Below are 27,047 nucleotides of genomic sequence, written 5' to 3'. Positions count from 1 at the left end.
GCATCACACAGTTGCCGCAGATTTGTCGGCTGCACATCCCAAAGATGCTCCATACAAGGCAGGATGGATCCATGCTTTCATGTTGTTTACGCCAAATTCTGACCCTACCATCCGAATGTCGCAGCAGAAATCGAGACTCATCCGACCAAGCAACGTTTTTCCAATCTTCTACTGTCCAATTTCGATGAGCTTGTACAAATTGTAGCCTCAGTTTCCTGTTCTTAGCTGAAAGGAGTGGTACCCGGTGTGGTCTTCTGCTGCTGTAGCCCATCTGCCTCAAAGTTCGACGCACTGTGCGTTCAGAGATGCTCTTAGGCCTACCTTGGTTGTAACGGATGGCGATTTGAGTCACTGTTGCCTTTCTATCAGCTCGAACCAGTCTGCCCATTCTCCTCTGACCTCTGGCATCAACAAGGCATTTCCGCCCACAGAACTGCCGCTCACTGGATTTTTTTTCTTTTTCGGACCATTCTCTGTAAACCCTAGAGATGGTTGTGCGTGAAAATCCCAGTAGATCAGCAGTTTCTGAAATACTCAGACCAGCCCTTCTGGCACCAACAACCATGCCACGTTCAAAGGCGCTCAAATCACCTTTCTTCCCCATACTAATGCTCGGTTTGAACTGCAGGAGATTGTCTTGACCATGTCTACATGCCTAAATGCACTGAGTTGCCGCCATGTGATTGGCTGATTAGAAATTAAGTGTTAACAAGAAGTTGGACAGGTGTACCTAATAAAGTGGCCGGTGAGTGTATATATATAATATTAAAATATATATAATATTAAAATGGATCTGTTAAAAGAGAAAATAATAGACTTCTATGGGCCAATTCATGAAGACTGGCATTGTGCATGCCAATGTTAGTGATGGATGCGCTGGGGAAAGATGTATCACGGGAGGAGTTTTAAGTGACACTCACCCATGCAATCTCCCGGGAAGAGGGGACCCGGAGAGAGCCTCAGACTCCCAGGAACACGGGGCAGGTGAGACTGGAGAGAGATTGCTTCAGGCCTGACAGGACCTGAATCACCTGACTGCTGGGGTGTGTGGCCTAAGCTCCAGAGAGCTAGGAGCTGAAGGAAGACTGCTAGAAAGGTAACTAAAGGACAGAGCTACCAAGGGGCACATACAGGGACAAAAACTAGATCAGGCCGGGGTCAGAGCACGGGATAGCGCGACGGTACCAAGGGACTAGACAGAACGGATAGTAGGGGCCAAGCAGAGGTCAATACCAAACAGACAGAGACAGAATCCAACAAACAGTATCCAGAGAACAGACCGAGTCAAAAACCAAAGAATCAGGCAAACCAGCGCGCGGCACAAAACACACTCGGGGTCAACACACTCCGCCAAGGGTGAAAGTATCACTGACAAAGGAAATTCCCAGATGGAGGCTATAAGAAGTCCACCCAGGGTCAGAGTGAGGCTACAGGAATTAACCCTAGAAGAACAGACCCAGACAAACCATGACAGATGTATCTAATATTATAAGGGGCCACTAAACCAACTAGACATGAACCTCCTCCAGGACTGTTACTCCAGTCCCTGCCTTAAATAATATTTCTGGAGTTAGGTATGCCTCAACTTTTTCATGAATTTGTTGGGTGGGCTTTACCACTCCCCATTCCTCCCCACCTCTGCCCTCTTTGGCGACGCTGACTAAAAATTCCTGTCACATTATGAAATTGTTTTACACCACACCCTGTATGAATCGGGCCCTTAGGGCTCATTCCCACTTGCGGTGAATTCGGACAAATGCAATCCAATAAAAAGTCTGATTGCGTTCGGACCAGTGTTATTCTATCATTGTGTGTTCATCTGCGGTTTTTTTTCCAGCTCAGATCAGATCTCAATCGGACTGGAAAAAACTCACAGCATGCTGCGATTATAATCGGAAATCGCCTAATTCTTTTCTTGATATCATGTTTTGATGGAGCCACACAGTGGACTGAGCTAAGCCTGCTAATCTAATCTTTTCTAGCTGGCACCTGCCTCCTTCAAGCAAATTGCAGTTAGCTTCAGTTTGCTGCAGTTTATCTACTTAGATGCCGTGGTCAACTGTAACCACAGAATCTAGGCAGTTAGAATGAATAACCTCCTCCCACCCTTTATTACCTGGTACCAATCACTTGCCTTGGTAGCCAGGGGCCTAATGAAGGCCGTCCTGACATTGGTGTATAAAGTGGCACCATTGCATGGGCAGAGTTTCGCATTTACCACCGCAATGCGATTTAAAAGGCACCATTAAGTTACAATGGCAGCTGGTGGCACTCTGAAAGCTTCCATCGCTCTCATCTTGGTAGCCCAGTGAAGTTTAGCTGCAAGATGAGCTTCATAGGGGACAGTGATTTTCACTGCATACTGCAGTTCCGTGGCGTTTCAGTGAATAGTATAGGTGATCGAATGGCAGCAGGTTCAAAATCCCCTAAAGGAAGTAAAAAAAAATAAATAAATAAAATTAAATGTAATTGCCACACTTTTCTCTTATGAACAATATAGAAATAAAAAAATAGTAATGGCTGAAAGTGGTGGCACCCTTAAAATTTTCAGAAAATGCAATCAATCATGTTTTGTTATACACATGTTTATTTCCTTTCGGTGTATTAGAACCGTAGAAGAAAAACTGAGGGAAAAAAATGCAAATTGGGCATAATTTCACACACAACCCCAAAAAAAGGCCAGACAAAAATTGTTGGCGTCTTTCCAAAATTGTGGTTAAACAACTTTGTTTGAAGCATGTGATGCTCATTCAAATTCACCTGTAGCAAGTAACAGGTGTAGGCAGTATGAAAATCACACCTGGCACCAGATAAAAATCGAGACGTTGACTCAATCTTTGCATTGTGTGCCACTCTAGGCATGGAGAACAGAAAGAGAAGACTGTTTTGAGAACCAAAATTGTTGAACAATATCAATAATCTCAAGGTTACAAGTCCATCTCCAGAGATCTTGATGTTCCTTTGTGCACATTATAATCAAGAAGTTTACAACCCATGGCACTGTAGCTAATCTCTCTGGACGTGGACGTAAGACAAAAATTGATGAACGGTTGCAACTCAGAATAGTCCGGATGGTGGACAAGCAGCCCCAAAGATGTTTTGGGGTTGTTTTGCTGCTTCTGCCACTGGGTGCCTTGCCTGTGTGCAAAACATCATGAAATCGGAAGAAAAAATCCATGGGATTTGGGTCGCAACGTAGTGGCCAGTGTCAAAAGCTAGGTTTGCGTCATAGGTCTTCCAGCAGGACAAAGCACTGGAAAGTTCTCAAGTGGCCAGCAATGAGTTCGGATGTAAATCCCATTGATCACCTGTGGAGAGATCTTAAAATTGCTGTTGGGAGAAGGCGCCTTCACATATGAGAAACCTGAAGCCGTTTGCAAAAGAAGAATGGTCCAAAATTCCAGTTGAGAGGTATAAGAAGCTTGTTAGTGATTATAGGAAGCGACTGATTGCAGTTATTTATTCCAAAGGATGTGCAACTAAATATTAAGTTGAGGGTGCCAGCAATTGTGTCTGGTCCATTTTTGGGGTTGTGTGTGAAATTATGTCCAATTTGCCTTTTTTTCTTTGTTTTTTTTTGTGTTGTTCCAATACACACAAAGGAAATAAATTTGTATAACAAAACATGTGTAATTGCAGTAATTATCTGTAGGAAAAACTTCATCTTCTGGAACAATTTCAAGGGTGCCAAAACTTTCTGCCGTGACTGTATATAGTTGGTATAACTGGATCAGTAAAAGTCATATCTGTCAGAATATAAACTTTATCGTATCGTAAATGACGTAAAGTGAAGAAAAAAATCTTAACACCAGAATTACAAATTAATTAATTTTTTTTTAGACATCTCACCCCCCAGAAAAAAAATAAATTAAACGCTATCAAAAGGGTGTGCATAAAACCGATAGCACATGATGCAAAAGACATATCTCCAATATGATGACACAATTCAAAATTTTTTCACTGTTAATCTGTCACCTGGTTTTTGCACTACTAGCTAAGAGCATGAGAGAAAGATGATATAGGGGCAGAGACCATGATTCCAACAGTGTGTCACTTACTTGGCTGCTTAGTCTAGTTTTGATAATCTCCAGCTTATAAAGCTTTGATTTTTATCACTAGAAGATTACTTGGCTTGCTGTCAGATAGTCCAACCGTACCCCCACCATTGATAGGCAGCTTTCTGCATATGCACAGTGTACACAGAAATCTGTCAATCAGTGGTGGGAATGGGGTTATACGGAGCTCAGTATTCAGAAAACTGATAGGTCTGCTGCAAATAAAACAGCATTTTTTGTAAAAACTGCAGCAAGTGGCCTGTAATATCTATCGCTGGCACTCCCACATGGTTCCCCTAGTCTCTCAATTACATACTCACTGCCCAGGCAGCGTCCTCGCACTCCTCTGTTCGCGTATCACAGGCTTCCCGAGGTGTGCCTAGTTCACGCGCCTCCCCTGAATAGATGGCCCCAGCCAATAACTGGGAGGCATCTTGTATAAAAGGCACTCTGCCCAATAGGGAGGTGCCTGAGCAACCTCTTTTAGTTTAATGGTAGTGTATGTGCAGCTGTATGTTGCCAGGTCCCCCGTCCTCTATTATAGTTATTCCCTTCTGCTGTAGTCTTGTGTAGTGTATACGTGACCCTCAAGCCACTCCGGCGGTACTTCAACCTACAGTATTCCCGGGACTCGTGTGTCTGAACGAGAACCTAATCCCGAATCCCACGTTGTCCAGACTGTTTATCAGTCTCACTACCCTGCCTGTCAGTCGCTCCCTTGTCCCAGTCCAGCAAACCCTCCTCCTGGGGTCGGCAGCAGTTGTACCGGTGACTGACTAGGAGTCGTACCTGGCGGCTCCCTGCAGCTCAAGCCTGTCTCCACCATGACACCGTTAGTCCACGAACCACGTGCGTCACCCGCGAGCGTGACACATCACTGGAGTTACAGTTTCTGCCCCTACATTATACTGCTCTGAGAATTCTGATGACCAAATTCCTTTATAAAAAAAAAAGCTCTATGCTAGTTGGCATTGCCGAAATCCTACTGTCCTGAAAAGTCATACTGATAGGCCATTTTTACAGCACAATGAATGGGGTAAACCCCCCCCCAAAAAAAAAAAAAATTATATTCTCAGAAGCTCTCCCGCCATACTATCACATCTAGCTTCAAGCACCCCCTCTATCTGGCAGTATCATCATGTCTCCTCCTTACCCTACTTAATTTACCTCTTTAACCCCTAAGCCAGTATATGTGCACCCAAATCTGCTCTTCAGTGCAGGGTACTCACAACACAACGCAGGCGCCGGGAAAGGTCGGAGAGGCCCGGCGCCTGCGCATTGCAGTACTTTGCCCAGGTTAGTATAATCTAACCTCTTTTTCTCACCTTTCAGGATACATCGGGGGCTTATCTACAGCATTCCAGAATGCTGTAGATAAGCCCCTGATGCTGGTGGGCTTAGCTCATCTTCGATTTTGGGGGTGACAGATTCCCTTTAACAGACAAGTGAATGGGAGATCCTCATTTCCTGTCCCTGTGGAGAGCACTGAAATTGCTTGCCACAGGGATCGGGACCGGTGAGGGTAACTATTTTTTTTAACTATTTTATATCAATCCCTGTCAGTGTGTACAAGTCTTTGAAAGTCGGTCAAACCTTTTTAACTTTTCAGACCTTAAAAGGTCCAAGAAAATGTTGAAAATATAATTTATTCAAAGGAATATGCAAACAGCCTTTTCAAAAAGGAAGAGAACAGGATCTCTAGTGCTACCAACTGGAGGTAGCAATCCCTAAAGTCTATGTTTATCCTGTAAAAGAAATCTGTCTCCAGACGTTTGCCACCTAATGTAAGAGAAGCATGAAGTAGAGACAGAGACCCTGATTCCAGCATTGTGTCACTTACTGGGCTGTTTGCTGTAGTTTTTTTTTTTTTTGTTTTTTTCAATAATGTTTTTATTAAACTTTCTTAACAATACAAATATAAAATTTAGACAAAAAAAAAAAAGAAAAATTTGCACATTCTTATATCAATCAGTCAATGTTACGTTACATCACGAGCAATACAATGTAAGTAAATAGAATAATTTGCATAAACATAACAAATAAGTAAAATGGCTAATTTGAAAGATCTGTTCTTGGTCCTTAATATCTGTCACTGCCATATTTCGACGTTATGCCGGAATGGGCAAAAAAAAACAAAAACACAGAGAAGCATGAGGAAAATACTTAGGAAAATAAAGGGGGGGGGGGGGGGAGGAGAACACCTGAGGAAAATGGAGGAAGGGGGAAGGGGGGAGAGCACATGGCTTCCACTCCCACATCCGCAGGTTCATATGTCCCAAACCGCAAATCATCCTCACAGAGGCGGACGACCTGCTATTGTTTGTTCCAAGAACCAAGTAGTCATCTTAAAACAATCTCTGATTCCTTGCTTAGTGTGAGCCGGAAGAATCGCTATAAATGGTTCCCATGTGTCAAAGAATGTCTGAGTCCTTCTCTCTTTCTGGAGGGAAGCGTCTATCCAGTCCATTCTAAACAGAAAAGCAAGTTTCTCTAGGAAAAGTCGCAATGTGGGCACTTTAGGCGCCAACCAGTTTTGCAGAACTGTTTTACGAGCTGCAGCTGAGATAATAAAAAGGAATTTTTTATCATGGTATGGTATATGGACATCACTATCCGTAATATGACCAAAGAGAGCCCAGGCTGAAGTAAGTGTGATGTTATATGAGGTGTGTGTCAACACGAAGGTATGTATACGCTGCCAGAACAATTGAATTTGTGGACAAGCCCAAAAGCAGTGATAATGGTCCGCTTCAGGTTCCCCACATCTAGAACAGGCCAGGCTCGCCAGATTCCCCATCAGATAACTACGTTTTGGTGAAACATAGGTCTTGTGTAGGATCTGTAACGCCATTTCCCAATAAGAGACAGAAGGTATATATTTGAGTGCTTTCTGTAATGCCCGCAAGATAAGAGATGGTGTAAAGGAGACATCATCCACCTGCCATTTTGTAATTCCCACCCCTACAGTATCATACTGTATCAGAGGACAAAGGAATGTATAGTACTCCGAGACCAGACCCCTATTCCGAGTGCATGTATTTAACTTGTTCAGTAATTTGTCCTGCCAGTCATTGTCATTGAAAGCGTGTATGACACTATGTGCGTAGCTTTGCAGCTGCATGTAATGAAAAGGATGTGCGCGTATATAGTCAAACAAAGTGCATGCCTGAGCAAATGAAATGACGGTTCTTGTCTGTGTGTCAACTATGTCTCCAATGGATCGTAAACCCTCTCTCTGCCATCTAGAGAAGATGGGGTGTGCCTTTCCATCATGAAAACTAGGATTATTGGAAAATGACTGTGCAAGTGAAACACCACTGGATAAGTGCAGCCTCCTACGCACCACCACCCACGTTTTCCACATTGACATGAATAAGGGGTTATTTTTGTGGTCTAATGTTAGTGAGGGATAAGGGGAATGTAATAAGCTTACCAGGGACCCACTACCCATCAGAGATGATTCCACGGTATTGGATGAATACGTGGATGTACCGTTCAGCCAGTCCCTAAGGATCCGCATATTAGCTGCCAGATTATATAATTTAACATCTGGGAAATTGATTCCCCCATTAGTCTTAGGCTGTTGAAGGATGTACAGTCCAATTCTAGGTCTCCTTCCCTGCCATATAAAATTACGAAATAGTCGATTGATGCTGCGTTCATCTACGGGTCTGAAATAGAACGGCAGGACATTAAACAGGTATAGCAACCGCGGGAAGGAGATCATTTTTATCAGGTTTGCCCGACCTATAAAAGATAGGGTGAATTTGCTCCACGCATTCAAGTCGTCCTGCAGTGACTTGATAAATGCCTGCAGGTTGATCCGCTGCGTTTGCTGTAGTTTTGATAAACTTTTATCACTAGAGGGCTAGTAGATCTGCTGCCAGGTAGTCAAACCACTCCCCCAACCTTGATTGGCAGCTTTCTGCCTATGCACAGTGGGCACAGAAAGCTGACATTCAGTGGTGTGGGCGGGATTATACAGACTTTAGCATACAGAGATCTGGTGGATCTGAGTAGAGCAAACAGTGATTACAGCAAGCAATCGAATAAGTGACACGTCGCTGCAATCAGGGTCTTTGCCACTACATTATGCTTCTCTCACATGGGATAGCGGAAAACTGGTGACACATTTCCTTTAAAGGGCCTTGCCATATGATTGGCTAGCAAAATCAGAAGCTTCGTTTGCGGAAATTGGCTTCAGGATTTTTGCCCTTCATACTTGCGAAAGGAACACATTTAAAACATTACACTGAAATTCTGTATGTGTCTGCAAAGAGCCTCCTTGTAGAGGTAACTACAAATGTTCGTCTACACCCGGGAGGATGCGGGGATGTGCCAGCAGACCACCTAATGTACGTGGGTGACTCGATCCTTTATTGATGGCAGATCTCGAGGCAAGTAAGCACCTTGTATTTCAGCATTCACATCCCTTTTCTCTCAAGGGAGGTAATCTACCGTCATCGGGGTCTTAAGCTGCTGCTTATGACTATCTCCCTTTATGGACAGCATAGCCAACGTCTAATAACAATGTGCCCACTATCAATATTATCGCCATGGAAAACTCTTGTAAAGCCAGAAAATTAAATCTATGCATGCCAATGACAAAAAATTCATAAGGCAAACAAACATTATAAAGGTAAAGGACTAGAGTATAACGTCCTCCTACATAATAGACCAATACCTCCTAATCAATCGATGGAGTGCTCCAAGCATAATACTGATCAAACAAAAATGGAGTAGCCACAAACGACCAATAAATGAAAAACAATTTATTGAAACAGTACATAAAACATAAATATCATCAGTATATAAATATGTCAAAATAAGGAGGAATAATTGTGGAGGGCAAAGAGTAGATCCAGCAAGTAACACAACACACAATGTGTTGTTCAAGGGGAGGTGTGCCCTTGAGAAAGCTATAATAATAATATTTATATATGACGCCAACATATTCTGCAGCGCTTTACAATTCAGCAGTTCATAATACAATAATTAGAGCAAAATAATGAAGACCCTGCTCGTCAGAGCTTAAAATCTGCAAAGCTACATGCGAAACGCGCGTCGGGGCCGTGGTGGCAGGTTTATGTTGATCCTCCCTTATCATGGGTAAGCAATACTATACATGACCCATTTCCCTGTTCCACTCTACACTTCTGGCTCTTGTACCCTTTAGTACATATGATATTTTGGGCTTCAGTATATAGGTGCACACCACAATGTGTGTTGCTTTACCTGCTGGATCTATTCTTTTCCCTCCACCATTATTCCTCCTGCTAGTAATCAGTGTAGATTTGTGCCAGTTTGGTTTTATATGTAATCTTTTGTATGGGACTGTTTTCCATGCCCCTCGCTGTTCCCCACCAACTGACCCTGATACTTTTTTAATAGTAGGAGAAAAAGTGAAAGTCACCAATTCTGTTGTTCGTATGTAACACGCCGTAGTTTGAGTTTTTAATGCCATGAAAAACTGTCTTGAAATGATGATAAATTCTCCAGTTTGTTTTCGTGGGTTTTTCTTAGGTCGAGAAAATAAACCGTAATATTCGGTGCCCTTTACAGAACAGTATGGAATCTTTATCCAGCATCCTAAAAGCATTTTAATACTTGTTTTTGAAACAAAAGATATTCCATTTTGTAGGAGGAAAGAAAAACAATTTCTCGGCTTCCAATTCTTTCTTAAAGCCCCACAACCTCTATTTTCCAGGTGCCGCAAGTTTCACGACAGGCAGAAATTAACACAAGCGCCGACATGTCAAGAAGAATCTATCATCCAGCAACAATCTTCATGGGCCGCCAAATGTCAGCCAACTCAAGCATTGAACATTGCCTTACACAGAGGAAATCTCCCCAGCCCACAAAGAGCTTTTCTATTTGTGACCCACATCCAGTCAGACAGGCAGCAATAACCAGCAATGTGACAGACAGCTGTGTAGTACCAGCTAATAGTGATACTCAGTGCTTAAATAAGCCTGACAAAATAGATGGGGAGACATCATCCTTCCAGATTAGGCAAAAAATGCCGGTCACATCCGTCGCTTCTTCTGAGGATGCGAGAACACACCGCGCAGAGATCGACAAGACTCAAAGTGCTAGGAAACATTTAGTTGAAAGCAGGCAATCTGCACAACTTAGCGCACAGACTCTGAAAAGATTAAGTCCAGAGAACAGAACAGGGGATTTACAGAATGACAGCCCAGGCAACAAGGTGGAAGATTCATTGATGTATGAACGGCTGGTTCCTAATGAAGAGAGATTTCCACACGCGAGCCCCTCCGGATCTCCACCTGATGCCTGTGATTACATAAATAACCAAACATCAGATAACCCGAGCGCCGGTGAAAATCTGTCAGGTATGATGCCTTCACTTATATATTTATTTTTCCTTTATCCTATACTATTTTCCATTTTCTTTGATATGTTCTTTATTGTCCTTGGTCTGCAGCAGGTAATCTTCTGAGTGAAAGTGAAGCAGAAGAAACATTTGTTCTTATACTTAGTTTTTTTTTTTTCTTGGATGAGTTTGCCTGTTTAATATTTGATATTTTATGTTTTTTTTTATATTTATATACTCAAATTTAGTATTTTCTTATCCTCCTTGTAAAAACTTCAGTCCAGAACACAAAATTACAGTTTTCGATTATGTATTATTTGCTTTTTATCTCCTTGATTATTACCTACAAAAGTGACCCTGCCTCAGGGAGTTGTCATTCAGAGCTAGTCCTTCTGTGTTTCCTTACAGTCGCCTCTGGAAGTCTTGGAGGACTTTAGACTGATGTCTCGGGTAGTTTCTGGTATGTCTACGGATGGTGGCCTGTTTGATTCGGGTAGTAAGCGTATTATAGAATTTAAGATTACACCATTTTTTATATCCCTCTAGTTGTCCACCTTGATGGTACTTGCATTTGTTTGTGCTATGGTAGATGGCTTTGGCAGAAGCTTGGACATTGCTGGTGAAGAAATCTCCGGCGAATTCAGAAGACACTGAATAGAATTCTCACTGTAGATTTCCTCTTCAATGTACAGATGAGTTACGTTGAGATATTGAAAGTTTCCGCCACAAACCCAGACATAACGTGCAGAGAAATCAGAATGATAAATAAGTAAATAAGTTTTTTTTTTCACATTTTGTTCCCCAAAAAATAGCTGAGCACGTGTGTGTATATAACAAAAACTATGCTTGCTTTCATGGCGGCAGGGCTTCCCTGATCCTCTCCGATCCTTCTACACAAAACTTCCAGCGCTGATTTGTCATCATATGTGAGCTACAAAGCCTTCGATTGGATGCAGCAGTCATGTGTTGACTTGTCATTGGTGGACCCTGAATGCTAGGAACCAATGGGCATAGGAGAGTATTGTTATTGAAGCTCAGGGGTGTGGTTATTATAGTTTTTTTTAACGATAAATCTTTTGAATGCAGACATTTTTTTTTTCTATTAAACCTAGCTGTAAGAGTAATCCTCAATGAGTGTAATCTGCTGGCAATCGGCAAAAATATGTTTTTTAAATTTGATCAAACCCCATCCACTTTGCTGCTACTTTATTCTGTTGGGGATTTTCAGTTACAAATTTGAGTGGAAAATCTTAGTTGCTGAAATGGTTTAATCGAAGGGTTTTCCATTCCTGAAGTTCAGTTTTGAGCATTTATTCACCACCTCACACTCTGCTCTGTTCACTCAATACTGACGCGTTTCATGGGTTTTCCGGGGATCTAGAAAGTGCTGATTGAATGTAAGAGTCCAGCTATTGTCTTGTTCTCTACAGCTTCTCATCCAGCCTCAAAAAAGGAAGACAGTGATGTTTTTGACAGCAGCAGTGACCTCACGGTGTCCATTACCGAATCAGACGACCTGTCCGCTGAAGATCTGCTGGACGTTATTGATGGGAAAAAAATTCAAGAAGTAAATGAACTTGAGGCGAAACCTCTTGCATCTGACAAGAAGACATGCAACACGTTAATAAGCTCCCCAGAACATGATTCCTATGAGGATTCTTCATCAATCTCTTCGATTAGTCAGTAAGTCCTAAATAATTTTTACATAAACTGGTTGTGGCGTCACAGACATTCTCTGGTAGGATAATCCGCTTATTGCCCGCACCCTACGCCAGCACCCTCAGCAAACGGCTAACTTTGGTAGGGAAATCTTGTGTAATATAAGGGCGACGCGGGCCCACCAACGTCTCCAGTATCACAGACAAGGAGCCCTGGTGACTCGTTGACTGTACAAATGGCTCTACATAATTAGAACACAACTTTTAAAATCCATCGTTAAAACATAAAACTGCACGTTTTACCGGTGGGCGTAAAGTCAAGGTTAGGCTCTGTGCACACAGATTCTTTTACAGACAAACACGTTGTCAACATTCACTAAAATCTATGAAATCCCTCTACATGGGAAAACGTAACCTACCGTGCGGGACCGTGGGTAGCGTCTTCGGCTCCTGCCCCGATCCCTCCTTCTGCCTTTAGTGTTGTATTGACAGGTCACTGATTCGGGAGTCACCTGCCTCGTGTTTGAAGTTTTATGCCAGCACCATCCTTGCCTCAAGTGGCGTGTACGCAGATTGATCTCCCATCGGTCTTCAACAAAATGGCGCCAGTGGCGTCGCATTTTCAGATTGAGAGCTCAGTTCAGTGCTGTCCTTTAGAGATTTATTTGAGCCGATATCTAAGTCTGCGCAAGCATCTCCATCCGCACCATTTTTTTTTTTTTTTTGAGGACCACCTTAAGGGCAATGCCTGCACACATTGACCATTACAAGGATAGCACTAGCGCAAACTTTTAAATAGGAGGCAGGTCGTTCACATAGCAGTGACCTGTCATACAGACACCCGAAGCAGGCAAAGGGGCCGAGACAGGAGCCGAAATCCCTACCCACAACACCATCAACCTTATGCTAATGGCCCAAAAACTTAAAATGTGGATTAAAAAACAACCACGGAGGGGATGTCTTCACTAAAGGTATCGATTTTATTCTGTATAACAGCACCTTTATGGAACTCCTGTGCTTTACATTTCTAAATCATGCTGACCCGTTCTCTTTAAATCAACTGTGCACAACCATTTTGGGCTCAAAGGCCACATTGTCAGATTGAATCAAACCAGTGAGCCACAATATTACAAAAATATTACTTTCTATATGTATTAAATGTCTCTATGTGTCACTGATTTCTGCATGACATCGAAAAGACATGTGACCAGACACTATACAGATGGCTGAGAGCTGCACAGAAGGATATTGTGGGCCGCAGATTGGGGACACTGCTTTAAATAAACATCTAAATAAAAAAACAAAACTATATTAACCTCTTCCCGGCAATTGTATTATATATACGTCATGGCGATTTCCCATGCACAGGAGGCTGTGTGCGGGCGATCGCCGCCGGGTGTCATCTGATTCTGACAGCTGTCACACCGTGCCCGCACAGCTCCCGGCACTTTAATCTGCTAAATGCTGCAATCGATATCGATTGTAGCATTTAGCAGGCATGCATAGGAAGGGAGCGCCCTCTGCTCTCCGGCGCCTCTGTGACGTCATCGTGAGGGGCCGATCGTTGCCATGTTGACCTGATGTCGACATGACGACATCCAGGTCGCCAGAGCTAGCAAACTTGCTAGATTGTGCCCAGAGCATGATGCAGCCAATTTTGCTGGCAGTGCAGCGCTGACAGTTTGTAAAGCATAGGAATAATAAAAGGGGAAAAAAAATCGTAATTTTTTTTTTTTTAGATCACAAAATAATAAAATATATATACGGTATATTGCACCCAAACAAAAAATATTTTTATGAAAAAAAAAAAAAAGTACACATATTTGGTATCGCCGTGTCTCCGTAATTACCTGACCTGTAAAACTATCCCACTAATTAACCCCTTTAGTGAACACCGTCAAAAATACTAATCAAAAGCTAGGCAAAAAATAATGCTTTATCATTCCGTCGAACAAAAAGTGGAGTAAAACGCAATCAAAAAGATGAATGTAAATAAATATCATCTCTGAAAACGTCATCTTGTCTCGCAAAAAAAGAAGCCGTCATACAGTTCCATCTGTGGAAAAATAAAAAAAGTTTATAGGTCTCAGAATAAAGCGATGCAAAAATAATTATTTTTTCTATAAAATAGTTTTTATTGTGTAAAAGCGCAAAAACATAAAAAAATTATATAAATGAGGTATTGCTGTAATCATATTGTCCCGAAGAATAAAACTGCCTTTTCAATTTTATCACACGCAGAGAGGCATAATCCTACTACCCCTTACCCCCCCCCAGAAAACAATTCCTGAATTGCTGGATTTTGTTCATTGTGGCCCCAAAAATCATAATACAAAGCGATCAAAAAATGTCATCTGCCCGAAAATAGCACCAATAAAAACGTCCTCTCGTCCCGCCAAAAACAAGCTATCACATGACTCGGTCTGCCAAAATATGGAAAAATCACTGCTATCAAAATATGGCAATGCAATAAAAAGCATATTTTAGTCTGTGACAGCAGCCAAACATGAAAACCTAACATAAATCTTGTATCACTTTAATCGCACTGACCCGAAAAATAAAGTCGTTTAATTGCTTACACCGAACGAAAAACAGCATAAAAAAATAAATAACACTGATTCTTTACCTGCTGTTGATTTGTTCATTCTACCTCCCAGAGATTGCAGTAAGGCACAGCACACATTTATCCTGCATTCTACGCTGAACAGTTTCATCGGGGTTTCCATGTAAATCTCTAAAATACGTGATTCAGATAGAACCCCTGGCGCAAGATTCCCTATAATGAGGCAGATGGAGGCACTATGGATGCAGTTTGGCTGCCTATGATCCAGCGGTGTCCGTCTTTAGGCGTTGCATAAAAGCACGGTCTGCCATAGTTTTGTGCACGTCTGGAAAAAAGACAACATTGAACATAGGCCAGACGAAGTCCAGAGGAATGCTGTTGCCTCATTATAGTGAATGAATCTCTTGGGGGTATCATCTGAATCAGGTCACTCAGATATTTAGATGGAAACCCCAACGTAAGTGCTCAGCGTAGAGCGCCAGATAAATGTGATCCCAAATGTTGTGTAAAATGTCCCAACAAAAGCTTCAACTTAGTCCACAAAAAAAGCAGGTCCTCACTCCTGTCCATCATCTGATAATGGAAATATAGGGGGCATCCACAAACATGTTCTTTATCATACAGACAGACTGTTTGTGCTTCGAGGCAGCCTGTGGGCAGGTCTTTCCTTGGTTTCTCTGGCTTAGATCAGGAAGATAAGACTCTGCCGCTTACAGTCCCGCCCCGGAGCACGGGCATATCATTAACTGAAAACTTCTAACACTGATTACACAAGAACCACAAGACTGATGTATTCACCTCACAAATTCTTTTAATCGGTTTAACTTCCAACCTGACAGTGTCTGTAGTTTACTTAGCAAAATCCTGTTGACATGTTCGCTTTAAGCAGACATGTTTTAGGAGGAGCAGTCACTACACCTGAGCTGTCTGTTTATAGTAAGTACTTGAATTTGCTATTAACTACCAGGGCTATAAAAAGTTAAAGGGGCTTGTAAAAGTATTACTTATTTTGTTATATTACAACCTGTGTTTAAATATTTTTGTAATCCGATTTGTGTGTGATGCATCAGCACTAAATATTCTTAAGTTGGTGAAGTGAAGTGAGAAAATTATAGACAAAAATTTAATTTATGGGATCAAATAACTAAAAATTCGCATGTGCATATATATTCACCCCTTTTGTTATGAAGACACCAACAATTCCTGGTGCAAGCAATTACCTTCGTAAGTCACATTGCTTAATGAAAGGAAGTCCCCTTGTGTTCAATCTAAGTGTCACATGACTTGTCAGTATATACACTTTACCTTTTCTAAAAGGCCACAGAGGCTGCAACACCATTGAGCAAGAAGCACCACTAACCAAACACCATGATGACCATGATGACCAAGGAGATCTCCAATCAAGTCAGGGACAAAGTTTATGAGAAGTTCAAGTCGGGGTTAAGTTATAAAAAAATATCCCAATCTCTGATGATCCCCGGAGCACCATCAAATCCGTGAATATCAAATGGAAAGAACCCGGTATCACAACAAAACTGCCAAGAGAGGGCTACCCACCAAAACTCTCAGCCTGGCAAAGTGGGCATTAATCAGAGAAACGGCACAAAAACCATTGGTAACCCTGAAGAAGCTGCAGAGTTCCCAAGCAGTGACTGGAATATCTGTCCATAAGACCACAGTAAGCTGTACATTCCGTAGAGGTGGCCTTTATGAACGACTGTGCAGAAAAAAGCCTTTACTTACACACAAAAGTTGGAAGGCTTGTTTCGAGTTTCAAAAAATGTGGGAGACTCTCCAAATGTATTGAGGAAGGTGCCGAGGTCAAATGAGACCAAGATTGAACTTTTTGTCCATCAAGGTAAATGCTATGTCTGGTGCCCAACCAACACAGCTTATCACCCCATGAACACCATCCCCACAGTGAAACATGGTGGTGGCAGCATCATGCTGTGGGAATGTTTTTGGCAACAGGGACAGGGAAAATGATCAAAGTCGAGGGGAAGATGGACGGTGCGAAATACAGGGATAATCCTGACCAACAACTGTTTGTCAGTGATTTGAGAATGGGACAGAGGTTCACCTTCCAACAAGACAATGACGCAAAGCATACTGCTAAAGCAATACTTGAGTGGTTTAAGGGCAAATGTATAAATGTTTTGGAGAGGCCTAGTCAAAGCCCAGACCTGAATCCAATTGAGAATCTGTGGTCAGACTTGAAGATTGCTGCTCACCAGAGGAAACCATCTAACTTGAAGGAGCTGGAGCAGTTTTGCCTTGGAATGGGCAAAAATCCCAGCGGCAAGATGTGGAAAGCTCAGAGACTTATCCAAAGCAACTTACAGCTGTAATTGCTGCAAAAGGAGGCTCTATAAAGTACTGACTTTAGGGGTGTGAATAGTTAGGCACACTGAATTTTTGTAGATATTTTGTCCTGTTTGTTTTTTCTTTTTATTGTGAAGCAAACAACACAAATGTTCACAATTGTAGGTGTGTTCTTCCCATGAACTGACACAAACCTTAAAAAAAAAAAACTGTGAAATCCCAGGTTGTGATTTAGCAAAACACAAAACATATATAATTGTTATAAGAAACATAATAATTGAATAAAACAGGCCAGCCATGCTGACAGGTTTTTTTTTTAGGTATAAGGGATGTGTAGTATTATGTACATTATGTATATAAAGTGGCTTTGTCACCAGATTTCTGAAAAAAAACTACATATATTATTGCATAGATGTCTTAGACCTGATAGAGCTGTTGGACTTCCGGTACTTTGAAAATCCATGTCACAATGTCTATATGAGCCTAAAATAAAAGTGAGCATTTTTTGAGTCCAGCTTGAGCATGGAATCCTTTCAAAAAGGCTCACAGTCATTTACAGTAGGATTTTTTTTAAAAAGTAAGTACATCAGGTTTGAGATACTTAAAGGGAGTCTGTCAGGCAAAATTACATTGCAAATGAGGCATAAAGCCATGTAGGGAAGCTGACCCTGAGAAGCATATCAGTACTTCCAAATCCGATGGACGAATATGCAAATTAGGTGCCATGTGGGTGGTCCTGAGCACCATCCCTCAATGAATCCGGCCGCTCCACTTCTCCCTGCTCCATTGATTGACAGCGAACTGGTGACGGGGTGGTGAGACGCTGGGTGACTGACTGCGGAATGGTGCTCAGGACCACCCACATTGCACTAAGCATTTAATTTGCATAATGCTTCAAAGATTAATTTCTTGGAAAGTAGTCCATGAATTTTGGAACTACGGGAAGGCTTTTGTTCATGGAGATGTTCTTTCATTGTATTGTAATCTTGCCCGGATACAATCCTTTTGCAGTTTGTATCGGAAAATGTGGTGACTCTTTATAAGCTAAAAAGTAAATTTCCAGGGATGTGTGTTTGCAATCTATTCAGTATCAGAGAGGCCTTCCACGTGTGCATTGCCGGCCTGGAGAGGAGCTGATTGTCACATGTACAATTCACGCTGTCGGCCTAATCAGACCGTTACCAGGAAGCAACCTGTAAAAGCGAGGAACCCCTTGTTTGCTGGCCTCTGATCCCACGCCTGCTGCAGATTGTCATAAATTCTGTTCTTCTTTCTACTGGTGTCCCATCCTTCTCCTCCGCCTCCTCCTTATTATCGCCGTCCCCTCAAGTGGCACCCAGAAAGACCACCCAGATGTAATCACAATGGAGAAAAATGAGTTATCTTCCGAAAGAAAGGTTTGGTGAGACTGGTGGAGAAAGCGAAGAAAAGCCCTGCTTATCTGAATCGAGGTTCTAGTGGAGCTAAAACAAACAGTGCGGTGATGGATGTACAGCTGCCGGCAAACTCTGCCCTGGGTTTATTGTCATATTCTGTCCTGGAAGATATAGGAATCTATTCTTTAGTGCTAATGGTATCTATTGTGTGACTGGGGTTGTAAAGAAAAGTCAAATGATGCTCTCAATAATTCCCATCCAAAAATGGCTTGAAAGCTGGCCAGGATTCTGTGTGGCTGGGCAGATATCTGATTCTTGTAGTGCCTATTTAAGTTAAACCCTACACAAAGCAGGCGGTCTGGAAGGGAAGCCTGAATGGCCATTTACAACGCTGTAAAAAGGATTAACAGATTTCTATTGTTCCGATGCTTAAATCTTAATTTGCATTATTAAACAACTGAAGCCTTCACCAAATCCTCATTTGTCCACCACAACAAGTAGATGTGTGTGTCTGCAGGTGGTCTGGGAGATCTGATCTCCAGAAACCAAGAGATAGTCATCGGCGGCTGCTCCTCCATACTGATCGGCTGGGCCTGCCTCTCCTGGCCGATGTGGTGGCAATTACCCGGGCACCTCTACCAGTTATTAATTATCAGCTGGCCTCTTTATGCTTGAAGGATTTATGCTTTATGATCCTTCATCATATTTTGTGACAGGCAAACATATTAAGATTTTCAAGTCCACTTGAGTACAAGAGGCCTACACTAGTGATTCCCATCGCTGTTGTTACAGGTTTATTTCTGCCGTAGGTTCCTGAAGGCTTATTCATTACCCCTAGCAAATTATATTAGCATTACAAAACTAGGTTCTACTGACTGATGAAAATATTACATGGATTGTCCACTCCAATATTTACATTACATATTGTCTCATGGTGGTCTTTATAGTAAACGAAACAAAAAACAATAGATAATCACCTGCTAGACCCCACTATACCTTTGTACTTCTACCCATAATAATAATAATCTTTATTTTTTTATATAGCGCTAACATATTCCGCAGCGCTTTATAGGTTGCACACATTATCATCACTGTCCCCGATGGGGCTCACAATCTAAATTCCCTATCAGTATGTCTTTGGAATGTGGGAGGAAACCGGAGAACCCGGAGGAAACCCACGCAAACACGGAGATAACATACAAGCTCCTTGCAGATGTTGTCCAAGGTGGGATTAGAACCCAGGACTCCAGCGCTGGAAGCCGGCTCATGTTCCCTACCCTTGACAGTATCTGACATAATAAAAAAAGTGGTGTATGTGCTTCATGAGGTCATGTAAGTGTAACTGCAGTGATAAACCTGACACATATTTTTCCTCATCCAAAAATCGGGAACACTTAAAGAAGTTTACCACTGTAAGATTTTATTAAAAAAATATGTTCCATGGTTGTCTTTAAAAAAACAAGCAAAAAACCCACACCCCTTGATGAAGCTTGATGCGAAACGCCCAATAGGAGCGTTTTGTTTGATTGATGAGGTATCTTACACCACTGTACATCTTTATCAGTATGTGAAAAAAATGTTTAAATCTACAACTGTGTGCTTGGCGTTACCCTTTTTGGCTCCTGAATGTATGTGAGTATCCATCTTCAATGCTCAGTCTGTGTATTTTACATTCAATTAACCCTTTCTACTTTATTTGCCCCTCATTTGTATTGTGCTGATGGGGCCACTGCCCACAGATCTTTCATATTTTTAATGTCTAAACTACATTCAAAAAACATTTTGTTAATATTTTGAGCCTTGGGGTATGTTTCCACGGGGCGTTATGTCTGCACTTAGAATGCAGTGGATTCCCCCCTGCGCCCAAAAGTGCCGCCCCCTGTTGTATGCACAGTGATTCTGGATTTGTTCATTGAACACATCCGGAATCACCGCATCATATTCATAGATTTGGTTATTTATCTTGCGGAGACGGAGTGTCTCCGCAAGATAAATAGACATGCTGCAGTCTGGAAAGACGCGCCGCATGTCCGGATACATAAAATCCCCTCCACTATGCTGTAACCTCTGGACGCTGCGGATTGGATGCTGTGACTGCACGTAGCATCCAATCGGCAGCAAATCCTGAAGGTTTTCTGACCGTGGAAACATACCCTAACACGTTTTTACATAAGGTTTTCTTAAAAAAAAATAAAAATGTATATATTGGATGAAAACCATTCCTTTGCACCCTGCTAGTCTCCTTACTTTCTGGTGGGTAGACTTTGGTATGACCTCTGCAGCCTCCGTGCTTTTTTCTCTAAGCTTAAAGAGGGAGCTAATAGGCTTCTTTCAGCTAGTTGAAGGAGACCGGCAGACATGTGGAGAAATGGTGGGGTCCAGTAAGTTAGGTATGTATCTTAAGTATAAGACCACCATAGGCACATTTAAAAAATAAAAAAAATATTATAGTGGATAACCTTTTAAGTGCCTTCAATTTTTGGAGCTTTATGTACTTAGGCTACGTTCACATTTGCGGTCGGCGCCGCAGCGTCGCCGCATGCGTCATGCGCCCCTATATTTAACATAGGGGCGCATGGACATGCGTCGCACTTGCGTTTTGCGCCGCATGCGTCACTGCGGGCCCGCGTCCGGGCGCAGCAAGTTGCATTTTTGCTGCGTCCAAAATCAATGAAAAAAAGGACGCATGCGGCGCAAAACGCAGCGTTGTGCATGCGTTTTGCTGCGTTTTTGTTTGCGTTGTGCGTTGCGGCGCCGACGCTGCGGTGCACAACGCAAATGTGAACGTAGCCTTACACCTGTTTTTTCTTAGCATACATTGATAAGTGTATTATCGGCCTCATGAAGCTGCTGCAAAACTTCTGTGTGGTCAGAAATTGTTAAGCATGGGTGGAGCATCAGAATGACCGTGGGTGCCGCCGTGTAACACGGTGTTTTAACCCATGTAACATATTCATAAGAATATATGTGTATGTGATATTTATCTACGCCTGGTCCATGGCTTCTCCTCTTCCAGGCAGTGATAATGTTGATGGATATGCAGATGCTGCTGCTCATGCTTTGGCATACACATGCACACCAGGAACAGCTCCAAGGTCCTGAAATGATCTATTATAACGGACATTGCTCTTAAAGGGAATATATCACCAGGTTTTTATCATCTAATGTGAGAGCGGCATAATGTAGAGGCAGAGACCCTGATTCTGACGATGTTTCACTTACTGGGCTGCTTCTTGTAGTTTTCATAAAATCACTGTTTTATCAGCAGTAGATTATCACTAGAGGACTACTTGATCTGCTGTCAGGTAGTCAAACATATTCATGAGCTCTGAATAAACCCGCCCACACCGCTGACTGGCACATTTCTGTGTACACTTTACATGGGCAGAAAGTTACCAATCAGTGTTGTGGGCGGGGTTTTACACAGTTCTATAGTCAAATAATCACTCTAGCTCTACAGCACAGAAAACAATGAATTTATCAAAATGTCAGTAAGCAGCCCAGCAAGTGACACATCACTGGAATCAGGGTTTCTCTATGTGATGCTGCTTTCAGATGGGGTAGCAAACATCTGCTGACAGATTCCCTTTAATCTAGCATAAGATTATTTTTGTCAGATGATGGGTTGGCTGAACTAATGGGTTTGGCTGTAATGTTTTGTGTTTTCCCCCCTACAGAAATAGCCTTTCTACCAAAGGATTTATTCATTTGCTTCAATCCATTGAAGATATGCTACAACATATGGAACCTATTCCTACTCACTTGTACCAGGATAGTGGTCTCGGCCATAAAAGGAGGGATTACCTTATAAGGTATGGTATATTTTTGGGGAATCGCTGTATGATCTATATGTGATGTATATGAGATGCGTTCCAATGAAACACTATGATGAAATGTGAAGAAGGCTAGATGCTTCTGTAACCGTAAACTTGGTGATCATTCTATAGCAGCGCGACCAGTCACTGAGTAGGACCGCCCACTGGACTCCCTGCATAAAATGCAAGTTTTATACTGAATCTTTTCATCATGCCTATATATTCTCCTCATTAATCCCTTTGCAGCAGCTGCTTTTGTATGGGGCTGTCCCTATGCACCGTAATTACTGCTGAATTGGCGTAAATTGGCTGCGCCCACACATCGCGGGGGTTTCTGCTGAATATTACAGCGGGCACTCTGCCGTAACAGAGAAAGCTGTGATACCAGGCATTGTACCCCTTCGATGTCCGGTTCAGTGCTAGTGACTGTGGCATCTAGGCAGTTAGACAGAGGAAGACGGCTCCTTCAGTCGCCTCATCGGTGCTTTGCAGTGCCAAGTGCAAGGAGTATCGCGGTGTAATCCATCCGTGATCAAACAAGACCACGAATGGGTCAAAAGTGAGATTAAAAAATAGATTGTGTAAGAAACAAAATCTCAATTCCTTTTTTCTTCCCAATTACAAAATTCTTCATGATGTAAAAAAAAAATGATTGGCTGCAGCCATAAGGACCCGTGCTATAAAATCAGTGTGTTCTTTATCCGGTACAGTGAATAGTGAAATAAACAACAAGTCTAACATGGTTTTCTATTTATTGCCTAGTCCAAAAATGCATTACGGAGTGATAAAACAAAAAATATTCTAAGCTCTATATGGTACCAATAAATGAATCTCACTCGGCCAAAGGCCTGCGCTCGCACTGCTCAGTTTACAGAACATGTCATTGTTGCCTTGTATCTGTGCTGCATTGCATAGCTCTGTGCTACTTGTTATGTGGGTGATACTTCTGTTCCCGTATTTTACTCTTTCCTTTAAACTTTAGAAATAACGATAAAAAACTATCTTTATGGATTTAGAATATTTCCATATTTCCTAGCATTGTATATTCCCGATATTGTAACACATCTTTATCTTCTAGTCTTTGTAATCAGATGAAACCTCTGAAAACCGAAGACCTCGAGGCCTGCGCCGCACTTGTCACCCAGCAGCTCCAGGGAGACAGTGGAAGACGCTTATACAAAGAAATCAGTCCTGACCAAGATGAAAAAAGGTATCGAGATTATCCGCAAAGTTACCACATTTATTTCATTTTACTCCTATGTTGGTTACTCAAAGAAAGACAGATAAGGGCAGTGTATCATTAGAAAGTGACCTATTGTTTAAAACAAGTTTTTTTTATTAGTTGATGTCTTTTTGTTTCATATCGAATCTGTATTAAAAAACTAAAAAAAGTTGGAAATCTTGATATTTTCAAACTGGTCATTGCAACTATTTTAGACTTCTACTTTGTTATTTACTGAAGACTTGTGAGCAGTCTCATTATGATTATCCTCATGCTGATAACACAGGATCCACTGCCAAAACTAGGAGAAAAAAATGTAAATATATCTTTTTATTATTTCAAGTGTTTTTTTTTTTTTATTTTAACTTTTGAAATAATAAAACCTAAGTTTTATTCTCATACTTCTTTTTTTTTCTCTAAGTCTTGGCAATGTATGGTAGTGGTACGCACTAAATATGAACAATACTGGTAAAATAGAGAAATAAATGTTTGCCTACTTCTTTATTGCTATTCACACCGAATCCAGCAATCACATTAGACAGTGTCACAGCTGACCCTGCTCCCCTTCCCTTCACAATGACTTTTGCACACGCTTATGAGATGCTTCACTACAAGATATACTACTTGCAGATGTTGTCTTTGATGGGATTTGTACCAAGACCCCAGCGCTGCAAAGCTGCAGCACTAACCACTGAGTATTTGTTAATTGTAATGTAAACCTAGGATATATCCCCTCTCGGGGTAGTTCCTATATGAATCCAAGTCATGTCTATCGTGTAAACTAAAGGTGTTTCCATGGTATACAGAGGACATACAGATAGCTAGCATTAAGCGTTAATTATCATCTTACATACTGTATGTAAAGCATACCACCCAAGTCCCCTTTCTAGTGAAGAAGAGCTCCTTCATTTAAACTTTATCCCTGCTTCCCCGTACTTCTAGAGGTAATTCCTAGATTTATCCAAACCACGTCTGTTTTCTATGCTAAAGGTATTTCCATGATATGCTTCACTGGTTTGCTTTTATCTATCTATCTATCTATCTATCTATCTATCTATCTATCTATCTATCTATCTATCTATCTATCTATCTATCTATCTATCTACTGTATCTATCTATCTACTGTATCTATCTATCTATCTATCTTCTATCTATATATCTTCTATCTATCCCATATTTATCTATCGATCTCTATCTATCAATCTTTATCTATCTATTATCTATCTATCATCTATCTATCCCATATTTATCTATCGATCTTTATCTATTATCTATCTATCTCCTGAAGTCACACATGTCAGAGACTGTCAGTCAAGTAGGAGGAGGTGGCGCTGGGTGGGGAATAGAGCTGGAGTGACAGAGGCTTCAGAGCTACAAGTAGTTCTTCAGCCTTTCACAACAGTCCCAAGAAACTGAGGCCTGTTTCACACTTCCGTCTTTTTGTTTCCGTCAAAATCCATCGTTTTGTGAAAAAAAACGGATCCAGCAAATCATGATATTCTTACCTTCCAGCGTCCCTCGCAGCCTTCCCGATTCTCGCAATTTTCCCGGCAGCCCCCGTTCCCAGTGATGCCTTGCGACAATAACCCGATGACGTAGCGGTCTCGCAAGACCTGTACGTCATCACAGGTCATTGTCTCGCAAGGCATCACTGGGAACGGGAGCTGCAAGGAGCATCGGGAAGGCTGCGAGGGACGCCGGAAGGTAAGAACATCACGATTTTTTAAATTTTGTTAGTTATTTTTAACATGGTTTGTGTTGTGTATGCGTTTTCGCGGCGAAGACGCATACACAACGTGTGCACATGGCCTCAACAGATCCGTCAAAAAAACTGACCCAGTGCATCCGTTTTTTACAATCTGCACAGGATCCGTCTTTTCAACATTTTGACAGATGGTGACTGATTGTAAAAAACGGATGTGTGAAAGAGGCCTAATTTGCGTATCAATTGAAACTCAGATTTTCAGTAACGGAGGAATGTGTTGACCATGTAAAGGAACTGGTGGGAGCAACATGCATCTATAAATCATAAAAACACCTGCGTTTCCAGTGATCGCTGTTTCTCTTATAACCACCCACTATGGTTAACAAAAGAAATATGTGTATGAAGTGTATCACTTGCTATGCATCTTTAAATATTCTGGGAGGGGAAATCCTCCTGACAGATTCCCTCTAACATCTCAGATTCCTTTACCCTCCCCCTGCCGTACATCTGCTGAAATTGACTGATTCAATCGGCTAATCTAAAATGTACGGTCAGCATTAGCCTCTAGTTTACAAAGTCAGAAATGTCTCTTGACTTGATTGCACTGGAACACCCGTCTATCACCTGTCACCAGCGATCAGCAAGCTATCCCCAAACTATGGTAGATAGGTGACTCCATGTTTTCCCCCGCCATATTAACTGTATCTCTGTGATCAGTGTAGTGGTGACTTTGATCTGTTTTCTTTATTTCTGGGTTACTTTCACATGCCAAGATTGGAGATGACCAGTTATACTAATATATCCGCTATCATTATCTTGCCCATTGCTTGCTTTATAACAATCACATCTGTAACGCTGATCACTGTAGATGCGATTAGTCCGTTATTATAAAGATGTGATCTCATTATTTTTGCTGCTACTTCCTAAGCTGGGAGGATTTGGCCCAAAACCAAATACAAACATTCCTGGACACGTCAATTATCATTTTCAATTCCTATATAAAATGGGATTACTGTAAAAACAATGGCGTTGTAACCATAGAAACACTTCTTATAAATCGTCAGGGAGATAAAAATCAATGTATGAATATTAATAGATCTGTTTAATTGTCAGTCTGACATGTACATTTCACGCTGGGATACATTAATGGTGCAAATTGCGTATCTTAATCAAGCCGTAGTGCAATTAATAGTATGGTAGCAAATGTGTAAACAGAATGTATAGATCTATACATTAAATGTAGTTCTTAGTTATTACATTGACAGAAAAGTCATTGTGATTAGGTAGGATATTATACTCTTAGTGTGAAAACTTAAAGGGCTTGTCAAAGACTTGGACAATATGGACACTTTTTTTTCTAATGAAAATTGTTGCAGTTGGGTTGCACTCCCTAGCTTTTAAGACTTTTTGTTTCCCTGCTCTCTGCTGGCTGCAGACTGAGATTAAAGGGGTTATCTCATGAAAACGTTTGTTCAAAATTCAGTAGAGGTTTGTAAAAAGTGTTTTTGCAATATGCGTCAACTAAACATATGGTGTGGTTTTGTAAATGCATGACCTTGTCATCTGTGATGGTGCCCCATGCTGCTGCTTTTGTGGCTGGAGCGTAGGTCCGCCTTCACACATGCTCAGTAGCTTCTCTGCTGTGCTCTTCCTCTTCACTCAGCATAGTGATCTGACAATGAGAGGGCCGATACTATGTAGTAATGGGTGGAGAACTGCAATATGTGTGTCATGGCGCGACTGCAGGACCTGATCCAGTGATCTCTGGCTGTGAGTCGTTTTCCCTATCTGTTGGACCATAGCCTGTATTGTCTCTGTCCAACTGCTGATAATGCTCTTGTCTTTGCTTTGCTGTTTTGCTTCTATGAAGGTGTTTTCATTTTCTCGTTTTGGGGAATTTCACATCTACCAAATGTCTTTTCGGGTTCATTAATTTTCCTTTCGCCTTTCATGAATCACTGTGTGAACACGTCCTTAGCTTTGTGTCTCGCCCTCTG

General features: G+C 41.7%; 1 protein-coding gene and 1 long non-coding RNA gene across 5 annotated transcripts in view; both read left to right on the top strand.

Moving 5' to 3' along the window:
• KIZ (kizuna centrosomal protein) overlaps window positions 1-27,047 on the top strand; it is a 211,425-nt gene that overhangs the window by 30,069 nt on the left and 154,309 nt on the right. For all 4 annotated transcript variants that reach the window (XM_077282783.1, XM_077282785.1, XM_077282784.1 and 1 more), the window contains exons 4-7: window positions 9,763-10,408; window positions 11,820-12,072; window positions 21,986-22,120; window positions 23,202-23,333. In XM_077282783.1, coding sequence (XP_077138898.1) covers window positions 9,763-10,408; window positions 11,820-12,072; window positions 21,986-22,120; window positions 23,202-23,333 — 1,166 coding nt within the window. The remainder of the gene's footprint in view (window positions 1-9,762; window positions 10,409-11,819; window positions 12,073-21,985; window positions 22,121-23,201; window positions 23,334-27,047) is intronic.
• LOC143804562 (uncharacterized) lies at window positions 10,463-11,369 on the top strand. Its single transcript, XR_013221055.1, has 3 exons — window positions 10,463-10,849; window positions 10,936-11,158; window positions 11,254-11,369. It is a non-coding gene; the product is annotated as an uncharacterized LOC143804562 (long non-coding RNA).

Source organism: Ranitomeya variabilis, chromosome 2 (assembly GCF_051348905.1).
Source record: "Ranitomeya variabilis isolate aRanVar5 chromosome 2, aRanVar5.hap1, whole genome shotgun sequence".
NCBI lineage: Eukaryota > Metazoa > Chordata > Amphibia > Anura > Dendrobatidae > Ranitomeya > Ranitomeya variabilis.
The sequence above is the reverse complement of the archived record's forward strand: the minus strand, read 5'-3'. Positions and strand labels throughout refer to the sequence as shown.